This window comes from Salvia splendens, chromosome 6, assembly GCF_004379255.2.
Source record: "Salvia splendens isolate huo1 chromosome 6, SspV2, whole genome shotgun sequence".
In the NCBI taxonomy this organism is placed as follows: Eukaryota; Viridiplantae; Streptophyta; class Magnoliopsida; order Lamiales; family Lamiaceae; genus Salvia; species Salvia splendens.
This window is the reverse complement of record NC_056037.1, coordinates 30,248,056-30,260,125: the sequence shown is the minus strand read 5'-3', so window position 1 is coordinate 30,260,125 and position 12,070 is coordinate 30,248,056. Positions and strand designations below refer to the sequence as shown.

Genomic DNA, 12,070 nt, shown 5'->3' with positions numbered 1-12,070 from the left:
AAATTTAGCTTAATATTTTTTAAGTTTTTAAGTGCAAACAAAAATACACATTCCTCAATCAAAGATTTATGCATCGGTTTAACATATATAGAAGCGGACAAACAAATACTTCATCTGTCCCCAAAGAGTATGCATTATTTCATTTTTCATCCGTCCCCAAAGAGTATGCACATTCAATTTTGAAAACTATTTTCTCTCTAATGAGGTGGGGCACTCATTCTCCATTAACAATACTTAAAAAACTTTCTCTATCTATCTCTCTTACTTTACCAATAATGCATTAAAACTCATACCAAACCCAAAATGCATACTCTTTGGGAACGGAGGGAGTAGCAATTTTAGTAACGGTTAGGTTTTCGAAATTTTAAATATCATTTTTAAAAATCTAATATATTGTAAAAGACGTATACATAGTTATATACTTACAAAAGTTGAAGTCCATATCAGAAAAAAAAATAAAAAAAAAAGTTCGTGCCCTTTTGTAATTAATTTCACGTGGTAGGTCATATCATGCGCATGAATTATATCCACTAATAATTAGTGGACTAAGAATTCCACTAATAATATTCTCAATTCAATAAACTGTGTTTGGAGGATTTAAGGAAAAATAAGGAATTTTTGGATATGATTCTTAATTATAAAATTTCCATATTTAGTAATCTAAAAGTAATTTGATTCCCCAAAACTAGAACCGCAACATAAAATATAATGATTAATTATTTTAAATTGTATGAGCTCTATGTTTCTGCGTCAGTTTCTCTTGCGTCTCGTCTCTACTTTGGATGTTTGAGATTAAATCAGTTTCCCAGTCTCACGTTATGTAGGAGTGGAATTTTGAAAATAAAGTGAGGGCAATTTTGTCATCTGCACGGATTTCTCGTGTCAAGGGAAACCCATTTCGGTATCACCAAACATCAGCATTTGTATATGGCTAGGTGGGACCACCCACATTTATTTCTATCCGGTTTCATTTCACACAAAACCAATTGTGTGTAACCGAACAAGCCCTTAATAGTTATCTGGACTGTTTGATGTATAACACAAGTATATTTTTTTTTATCAAAAAATATACTCCACTACTGTGATAATTTAAAATATTTTGTATATGGAAATGTTTGATTTCATAACACTACAAATGATGCATTAGATTAAGTCTATCTAATCTTTATCCTCCCGTATATATCTGATATGACACGGGATTAAGATAAAATTAGTAAAGTAAGAGCTGGTAAGGTAAGAGAGATGAGGGAAAGGTAGTTAAAGTAGTATTAGTAGATAAAGAAATCTCCATTATTATTAGTGTTGTAATGTGGGTATAAATTGTAAATAACTATATATGGATAATAAATCGGGATAACTCTTCATAAATGAAAATGCCTAATTTTTATAGAATAGATGAAAATGGAAAATGCGCATATTTTTATAAAACCGGAAAAGTATATTTTAGTAATGAAGCATTAATTATATTTCTTGAAGCCCTAACACGTCTTCCGTATGGCCTAAAGAAAATAAGACGTTAGACTGCCAATCTCTTCCCTCGTACCTTCTATAATTTGAGCTACTTAGAACTTTATTTGTATTAAATGAGCTTCATTTACTATTTGTTCATGTACTCACTCCGTTCGCGAATAGAAGTCCTGTTTTCCATTTTAATCCGTCTGCGAATAGGAGTCTCGGTTCACTTTTACTATAAATGGAATTGGGTCCCACCTTCCACTAACTCATTCCACTCACATTTCATTTAAAATTAATATATACAAGTGAGACTCATATTCCACTAACTTTTTTTCACCCACTTTTTTTAACATTTTTTAAAACTCGTGTCGCCATGGAATGGAACTCCTAATGACGGACGGAGGGAGTATAATTTAATGGTCCGAATTCTGATGCTTTCAATAAAACAAGTTTAGTTTCATTTGTAAAATATTAATATTTAATTCAATAGTTACTACTACTAAGTAAAATATAATAATAACTGAGTGTGGTCTAATTTATACTACTAACCTTGCTTATTCCTTTGATGATGTTAGTATTATATATTTTCCAAGCAGCACGAGTATCTATCTTATCAATTTCTTATTCATAAAAATAGTGTTAAATGAATGATATAAGTTTTAATACAAAATTGTAAAAATAAAAGAAAGAGATAAAAAAATATGATTGAAATATTATCAATGAAAAATAACGCCTAGATCATTCGTGAGAAAAATTCAACATAAGTTGATAAACACTAATTTCTTAAAAGTTGCCGCCGACCCCACGTTGCGCCGGAGCAGGAAAAAGAGCAGTCACGATTCTTGGTGGTCATATGCGTGTGAGATAAGAAATTTATAGACGGAGAGGAGTTGTTGAATAATTGGGAAGAAGAATTTAAAATTGAGTTGCAAAGTGAAAATGGAGTTACAGGTGAGAAGAGGGAAGAAGATGAAAAGAAAAATACTCATTGTGAGACCAACTTTTGGTTTGTTATTATCTCTTTTGTTAAATACGTACTGCAGTATTCAAAATTAACAAAATGGTTTAATATCTCAAACAATCCACTCAAATTAACTTTTTGTAAGTAATTAAGTAAATGTGATTGGCCACTAGTATCAAATTAATACCTATTAGTTTAAGTACTAGTACTATTTTTTCATACATGGATTCATAATTATATAATTATTTATGTACATATCTATCTTATTTGTTAAAAGGAATAAAAATACATGATTTCATAATATTAAAAGGTTGGGTTTCATAAAATTTTAATGGGCTTCTTGGTATGATGGAATGGAATGGAGATGAGAATGGAATGGAGGTGGGAATGGAGGAATGGAGAAAGAGAGAGAGAGTTCGACCGACAGTGAGAAGAAGGGAGTTGGGGAAAAACCTTGTTGGACTCCTCTTGGTCTTTTTTTTAAATGAACTAGTATTAACACCCGTGCTATGCACGGGACATAAAAGTTTAAAATTATAAATACAAAATAAATGAATATTTAAAACCATAAACCATGTATGACTATATCTTTCACCCATGTATTACATTAGTACGCACAAAAATAAAATGCATATACAAAATGCACAAATACACACAAAGTGACAAATGACAAAAAAAACACTACACAAACATCTAAATTTAAATAGACGTTTTGTTTTGTAAGGGATATATAACAAAAACACATTCAATAAAAACACGTGTAAGATGGGGAGAATCCTCTGTTATGTTATACTATAACATAGCGGGGGTTGCTATGGTTAAACGTAACCACTATCATATGAAAAGCAGTAGTACTACTCTAAAATTTTATGTATGAATATGAGATCCAAATCGTGTTTCTTTTAATTGTTAAAAGATTTAAAAGAATTATATGCATTTAATATTACTGATTGTAATGAATTTTGAATATGGGATAGTTTGAAAATCATATATAAATTTAAATAGATTCATTTCATTGGGTTTTGAAAATAAATTTAAGTAAATATTTTAATTTTTACATAAATCAATGAATTTTATTATTATTATTATTATTATTATTATTATTATTGTTAATATTGTTGTTGTTGGGCGTAATAAAAAGAGAAAAGAGAAATCCTAATTAAATATTTTTTATTATTTTTATTATTATTATTATTATTATTATTATTATTATTATTATTGTTAATATTGTTGATTGGCCACTAGTATCAAATTAATACCTATAACTTTAAGTACTAGTACTATTTTTTCATACCTGGATTCATAATTATATAATTATTTATGTATATATCTATCTTATTTGTTAAAAGGAATAAAAATACATGATTTCATAATATTAAAAGGTAGCGTTTCATAAAATTTTAATGGGCTTCTTGGTATGATGGAATGAAATGGAATGAAGGTGGGAATGGAGGAATGGAGAGAGAGAGAGAGAGTTCGACCGACAGTGAGAAGAAGGGAGTTGGGGAAAAACCTTGTTGGACTCCTCTTGGTCTTTTTTTTAAATGAATTTAGGCCACCTATTACATTTGGGGTTGGGCTCATCAAGTAAAATTGGAGAAATAAGGTGTACAAAAAAAAAAGAGAAGAGTAATAATTAATCTTGGGCCAACAAGTTAAATTTAAAAAGTTATTTAATTTATTTCCGAAACTTTTCAAGGAACGAGGAATTTTATTATAAGTCCGAAATAAATACATTTTCGAAGGAAAGTAATCGCGATAATTATTTTACGCGCTCAAAAAAATTAGGATTTTAAATTCTAATTATGGGCGTAAGCGGCCGACCGGCGTCGCACCCGACGCCTTGGGCGGCTGCTGAATAATCGAAATTGCACGACAATCGGGAAACGAGATAAAAGACTATAATTAGGATGCATGCATTCTAATTAGAAATTTTCTCACACTAATTATTGTGTTACTACTGTGTTATTTAAAGGGGGTTGTTCCGTGAGACTCTAATCGAGAAAGAGGAAATACTCCAGTGCGATATCGTTAAGTGAACGAGGTGGGCTTTTCTTTCAAAATGTGATTTTATGTGAAAACGTGAATATTTTTGAATGAGTTGTCATGTCATGTTTTATATATGATTACCTATTTGTTGGCTATGCCAAGCAAGTTAAATCGAATCCGGGTCCCAGTAGGGCCGCAAACCCTACTCGGACTAGTGTACACATATGAGACTGTGTGCTAGCGCTAGAGTTGGCCGGTCCAGTGACCGCCGTGGAATGTGGCCACATTCTCGGTTCACACAAGATTAGATATGGTATGTCATGAGATGTTATATGACTGCGCAGTCAAACTTATGAAAAGATAAAAGTTTTAGTGACCGGGAATTATTTTAAGAAAAACCCCGCACTCACTCAAGTATGGCTGACAACTAAAAGAGAAATGTTTTTGGCACTAAGTCCACTGGGTATATCAAATACTCAGCCCTGCATGTTGTTTTTATTAACATGCAAGTTGATCGTGATCGGAGCAGAGGAGGTGTTGGGAGAGAATTTTAAATAAGTAGCTAGGTAGCTGATTTAATATTTCTTCATACATATTACTTCGTCTTGGAACCTTCCACTGCATGTTTAAGAATTATCCTAGCAAGACAACACATTTGGTTAAGTACTCTAATTTCGATGTGGTTGTACCCTTTTCACTGAAAGACATTGTCCCTTAAATTAAGTACTTCTTTATGACGAGCTTGTGACCCATGAGTTTAATTTAGTTGCGAAATAGCTACACTCACTATTACTAGAGTGTCGTGGTTGTGACAGTTAAACACAAGGAATACAAAAGGAATGGAATTGTTATTCCTTGATTGATTCCATTCCTATGTTTGGTAACTACAAATAATATAGGAATGAAATGAAATGAAATGAAATATGAATAATTAATATATTTAGATTCTACCAAAAAAATATTAACTTAAAAATATTTTTGCCAAATATTTTTCTTGTATGTGTGTGCATATGTGGTGTTGTGTGTGTGCATATGTGGTGGTAGTGTGTGTGTGCATATGTGGTGGTAGTGTGTGTACGTGTGGTGGTAATTTGTGTGTGTGATAGGGTTTAGCTTCCCTATCGATTGGTAGAGCACAAATAGAGATGATTAGCGTGAATTGAGAGAGATTGGGAGAAGAATCGGTTTTTTTCAGATTGGAGAAACCGTGAATGAGAGAATGATAAATATTAATTTAATTCATTATGCTTGATGATAAATATAATAAAAGACTCCACACATATTTATAATATGTGTAGTACAAAAAGATCTCATATAAACTAGGAAAGCAAATCAAATCCTAACCAATAGGGAAAGTAAATAAAATCATAACAACTAAATAATACTAAATATAAATAAGCTAAATAAATATACGGAGATAATATCAGCCCTCTCCCGGAATAAAATAGAATATGAGATCCCTATCAGTGTGTGGTGTTGTGTGTGTAGTGTGTGGATAGTGTGTGGAATTTTTTTTAATAATTAAAAATTCTAAAATTTTACTTTTATTATAAAATTTAAAAATTATAAAATTGAGTAATATTGAATTTAAATATAAAATAATATATTTTATAATTTTGTTAAAATCTAATATAAAAAGAAAAAAAGAATGAAATGGCCATTCCTTAGCAAAATGGAAGGAATGACTATTCTCATGTGGAATGGAATGATGATTCCATATAGAACGTTGATTCCAAAGAGAAAAAATACCAAACAAATAAATGGAATTAGTTATGAGAGGCTTCTTATTATTTTTGTCTAATTAAACAATTGTCAAATGTCAATTTTTAATGTTGATATATTTGTTCATCTTATTACTCTTTCTTCATAAGACTTCTAATTGAGTTTATGATTCTACATTAACAATGAAGTAAAAATAGGATACAATGTTATTTAAGGTGAGTTGTGATTTCTATGCAATGTATTTCGAAGAAGTATTAAACATGAAAAGAATAGTTTAGATGTTGATAATATTTGCATATCTGATTAATTTAGTAGTAGGATTTAAGAAGTAGCAGAGCAGGAAGCAACGAAAAGTACTCCATCAGAGTCGAGAGATAATAAATATATTCTTTACTATATTTGACCCCACGAATTTGATTTTCTTGATCCGCCATTGGTAATACCTCTACATGGGAGAAGATTCACATGGGTAAGACTTAAGAGTTTGCTCAAGAAATAGACTTGACAGATGCTTCGTCGATCAAGATTGGGTTTCAAATTTCCCAATGCAGTTTTCACATCTCTCCCGAACTTAGTGTTAGATCACGCTCCAATTCCGCTAATATTGGACAACCAAAGTTTGGAGCGTCGCTCATCCAGAAGCATGGATGCATGGTTTACGCCAATTCGGTTTGCAAGATTGTATATCATGATTAAATAATCCTTATATTTTACGTTACGGTTCTAGTTTGGGGGAATCAAATTATTTTTAGATTTTCTTATAATCAAACTAAATATGGAAATTATTATAATCAAATTCCTTATTTTTCCTTAAATCCTCCAAACACAGTTTATTGAATTGAGAATATTAATTTCTCATGCACTATCATATCAAATAATAATGAAACAATAAAGGCATAAGGACATTACTAACCTAAGAATTTGAGCCTTTTGAAAAAACTAACAATAGTGTAAAATTGGCCTAACTTTTTATGAAAATATCACGTGTGTATAAACAAAATATAGTCATTTAGCATCATTCTAAAATAAGTGAATACGAGAAGCAGTTCTCTACCACATGAACACATGAAAATACAAATTCTCATTTAATGAACCAATAATTTATTTTGACAAAATAAACCAAGTTACACTTCAGCATTATTTTATCCATCTATAAATTCCCACTTCTCCACCATCTCTTCATAAAAAAAATGGCCAAACTCTCCATAATTTTGATAATTTGTTCATTAATGGTGCTATGCAACGGCTCAAGTCTGAATAAGAAAGCAACATTTCGTGTCTATCTTCAAGAAATTCTGAGTGGACCGAATGCAACTCTATACGAGGTGGCAAGGGCCAACATTACGTCCGTTTCTCCCACAAACTTCGGCCAATTTCTAGTTGGCGATGACTTCGTAACTACTACTCCCGACCCGAACTCAATGAGATTGGGCCGAACCCAAGGCTTTGTTGCCTTTTCCGACCTGGATGAGCTGGCCATTGCGTTGACGTTCACCTTCATCTTCACGGACGGACCATACCGAGGGAGCTCGCTTACCATCGCGGGCCGGAAGTTGGTATTGGGGAAGAATCAGGAAATTCCGATCATCGGGGGCACTGGTGGATTCCGTTTGGCTCAAGGATACACCATTAGCAACCTGGTCGCCTCCACTCCTATATCCGTTACTTTCATGTATGACTTTTTTGTTGTTTGACTTGCTAGCCTATGTAGTTGAAACTTCACTAGTCGTTTCAACATGAAATGAAATAATATTTGGTGTATGAAATATAAAAAGTATGTGGATATATTATGATTTATAGTGTAATTGGATTTTGAGAAGCACTATATAATCTGGTACATCTAATTTTTAAAAGATTAATAAAATTAATGTTGTGTAATAAAAAAAAATTTAGTGACCCACTACAATTTTTAGTTTGATCGTGCCCAATCAGCCAACGCAAACACACCCAACATAAATAGACTTGTTAAGTGACCCGATCTGACCCAAGCCTGGTAAGGCCCGACGTAAGATCAATCCACCATATACAAAACGGCTTTGAAATGGGCTCATCGGTTACAACACTTCTTCGACATTGTTTATAATTTAGGACCAACCTAGGCAATCCACACCGGCCCTTTAATATTATATGTCTCATTTTTCCTTTTTTTTATCTGTCCGCCAATAGATGTCTCATTTCAGTTTTACTATATTTGGTAAGTGGACTTTACATTCTAGTAACTCATTCCACTCACATTTTATTACTATAAAACCAATATGTAAAAGGGATATTGGTCTCTAAAATCATGAACTTTGCTCAAATTTTGATATTTCCCATGAATTTAAAAGTGGCCAAAAAATCATAAATTTTACATTTTGTTTGTTATTCTATTTTTAGTAGTTAGTTATATGTGTTTACGTTTCTATTATAGCATAAACCAAGTATGAATTCTCTTTTTTCAGTCACTGTCGAGACTAGAAGAAAAAGATCATCAGAGGTTTATGCTCTTTAAGTTGCTTTGGCCTTTTTTCAGATGATGAAAAAATAGATTCAAAATTGAAATTAGTTTATGTCTTATGATTCATATGCGTAGGAAGCTGTGACATTAATCTTAAATAAAGGAAAATTAAAGTTTTAGAATTTTAACATAGTTTCCAGATGCAAGAATCCTACTTTTTTTAGGAATTACTATAGCTTTGAAATCATATTTCCAAAGTTTATAAATTAAAAAAAATCAAAATCCTAATATAATTACTACTATTTCCAAAAATTATTTTTCCTAATAACTTTCCTTTTCCCTTAAACAAAGAAGGCTTAATATATAATATCCACCAATTATGAGATTAGGCGCTAGTTGGAGGGTAAACTTTTTGGATCCATTCCCTAATTTTTGTCCCAATAATAATAATTCGATAACAATTGTCATTACCCATTTAAAGATAACACGAGTTCAAGAATTGGTGCTGTGTAATTTTTTTTAGTCAAAAGATTCAACAAGAAGGTAAGCAGGAAGGGTACAACATATATAAGAAACACACAGTGAACCGAATTTTATACCTCATATCCCAAATAGATCACACAACAACGTAGAACATACAAAACCACATACTTCATGTGCAATTTATTTTCAAGAACTATCACAAATATGCAAATAAAGAGAAATGATATGCTACATACTTATGTGAGCTCTTTATGTGAGCATCACTCTCATTTAACACATTTTTAACGTTGTTTGTTTCGATTTACATTTGATTCTAATGCATTAAAAAATGTTATTGGAATTTTTTATTTCACAAAATTCATATAAATCAAAGCTCAATTTATTAGTTTATTAATTTATTTGAATTTATAGAGAAAACTAGCAAATCAAGCTTCGATTTATATGAATTTTATGAAATTAAAAATTCCAATAACATTTTTTAATATATTAGAATCAAACTAAATATATAAATTGAAACAAACAACATTAAAAATGTGTTAAACGAGAATGGTGCTCACATAAAGTATGTAGCATATCATTTGTCTGCAAATAAAATATAATGTCAAACTTACATTTTGAGTTAAAAATAATACGGACGCCAGCGTTTGATTTTTGTACAATTAATAGTTATCTGGACGGTTTGATGTATAACACATGTATATTTTTTTTATCAAAAAATATACTCCACTACTGTGATAATTTAAAATATTTTGTATATGGAAATGTTTGATTTCATAACACTACAAATGATGCATTAGATTAAGTCTATCTAATCTTTATCCTCCCGTATATATCTACAATTCTCCGTCCTATAAATATATGAGCATATGATATAACACGGGATTAAGATAAAATTGGTAAAGTAAGAGTGATAAGGCCAATTTCATGCATCGGTTTAAGGGTAAAATGTATGCTACTTGATCAGTTTATCGCGCAAAGCGAGTGTTAATTGTGCAGGAATGCTGCTTGACCAAGGGCGACAAGGCCAAACTGATCAAGATGGCACAGAAGGCGAAAATGGCCAAAAACTGGGTGGGTTGATCAAGAAGGTATACCAGAGCCCCAGCCACCTGTGGTACCACCAGTATCTAAGCCTGGACCGAGCCAAGAAGAAGAATGAGGGTCCAGTCCCCCTGATCAAGCTAAAGAAAGGGACAAAGGGAAAGCGAAAATGGGCGGCGAGACCTCAGGAGAAAGTCAAGGAGAAGAAGCTGAGAAGGTCAAGCCATACCCATACCTCGGAATGGTCACCAGGAAGAGAGACGCCACGATCGATGTGGCCAGTATGTTCAAAGATGTGGAAGTTAAGGTGCCACTCTTGACGGCATTAAAGATGCCCCCAATCAGCAAGTTTATAAAGGACTACATGGCGGGAAAGGTAAATGAAGAAGGGAGAATGGTTACAGAAGAAAATGTCTCTGCAGTGATCCAGCGGAGAGACCTCCCATCAAAGAAGACCGATCCAGGAATGTTCACACTCCGAATTTCTATTGGAGATATCCAAGTGGAGCACGCAATGTGCGATCTCGGGGCATCCATCAATTTTCTGCCGCATGCTATCTACAAAAAGCTAGGAGAGGCTAAGCTGGTCGACACCGACATCATGATACAGCTAGCCGACAGATCTTGCATTTACCCGGAGGGAATTCTGGAAGATGTAATCGTGAAGGTGAACAATTTTCTGTACCCAGCCGACTTCTTCGTCATCAAGATGATAGAGCCAGTAGCGAAGGAGTCCAGTGGAGTTCTGTAGGGAAGACCATTCCTGTCGACGGCCAGCACTATAATCGACGTCCGTAATGGGACGATCAGTCTGGATTTCAACGGAGAGCAATTCACGTTCAACATTGACGAAGCAATGAAGAGGCCGGCAGACAGTGAGAAAGTGTACTCGGTGGACGTGGCCAAACCGCTGGTACAGGAGTATCTGGAGGAGGAGTTCCTACAAAGGTTGTTCACTGACTCCGCTGCGGATGAAGAGGTTGAGAGAGAAGTCGCCGAATGGTATGAAGCCATGAATGTCGGTGAAATGGATGATGAAGCCATCGCGAAAGCGGTGATGGATTTTTGCGAGCGACCGCGACCAGCTGGGTCAAGCGGAATCGCTCAAGTGTGTAGCCTCGAGAAGCTGCCTGATCAAGGCATGCCACTGAGAAGATAAACGGAAGAAAATCCTCTTCCTACAGAAGTGCCGAAACCCGTGAAGGAATTGAAGCCGCTTCCAGCACATTTGAAGTACGCCTATCTGGGGGAGGACGAAACAAAGCCCGTTATCATCAACAGTCAGTTGACCCAGGGGCAGGAGGATAAATTGCTGGAAGTGCTGAGGCAAAACCAAAAGGCAATCGGGTGGAAGCTGACAGATCTGGTGGGCATCAGCCTACCAGATTTATGCATGCACCATATCAGGCTGGAAGGAGGAGCTAAGCCACACCATGACCAGCAACGCAAACTCAACCCAAACATGAGGGAAGTGGTGCTCAAGGAGATAGTTAAGCTGGTCTCCATAGGAATTATCTACTTCATTCCTGATAGCAACTGGGTCAGTCCAGTTCATATGGTGCCGAAGAAGGGCGGAATCCAGGTTGTGAAGAACGAGAAGAATGAGCTGAATCCGACACGACCAGTCACTGGGTGGAGGATGTGTATTGATTACAGGAAGCTGAACGCGGCCACAAAGAAAGATCACTTCCCGTTGTCGTTCATTGACCAGATGCTTGAAAAATTAGCCGGGAAGCAATACTTCAATTTCCTCGATGGGTACAGTGGCTACTTCTAGATCGCAGTGAATCCAGAGGATCAAGAAAAGACCACCTTCACATGCCCTTTTGGAACCTACGCCTACAGAAGAATGCCATTTGACCTCTGCAATGCCCCAGGCACCTTCCAAAGATGCATGATGAGCATCTACTCTGATTTGTTGGAAGATTGCATAGAGATCTTCATGGACGATTTTACCGTCTATGGAGACACATTTGATCAAG

The 12,070-nt window shown here is 34.2% G+C and overlaps 1 protein-coding gene across 1 annotated transcript; it reads left to right on the top strand.

Annotated features, from left to right (window-relative positions):
- The first annotated feature begins 7,356 nt into the window (after positions 1-7,356).
- On the top strand, positions 7,357-7,821 carry LOC121809087 (dirigent protein 2-like). Its single transcript, XM_042209635.1, has one exon. The coding sequence runs from the start codon at positions 7,357-7,359 to the stop codon at positions 7,819-7,821; it is 465 nt and encodes a 154-aa protein (XP_042065569.1).
- The last annotated feature ends 4,249 nt before the right edge of the window (positions 7,822-12,070 follow it).

Excerpts from the sequence above, each read along its gene's own strand:
- LOC121809087 (XM_042209635.1), top strand. The coding sequence starts at position 7,357 with ATGGTGCTATGCAACGGCTCAAGTCTGAATAAGAAAGCAACATTTCGT.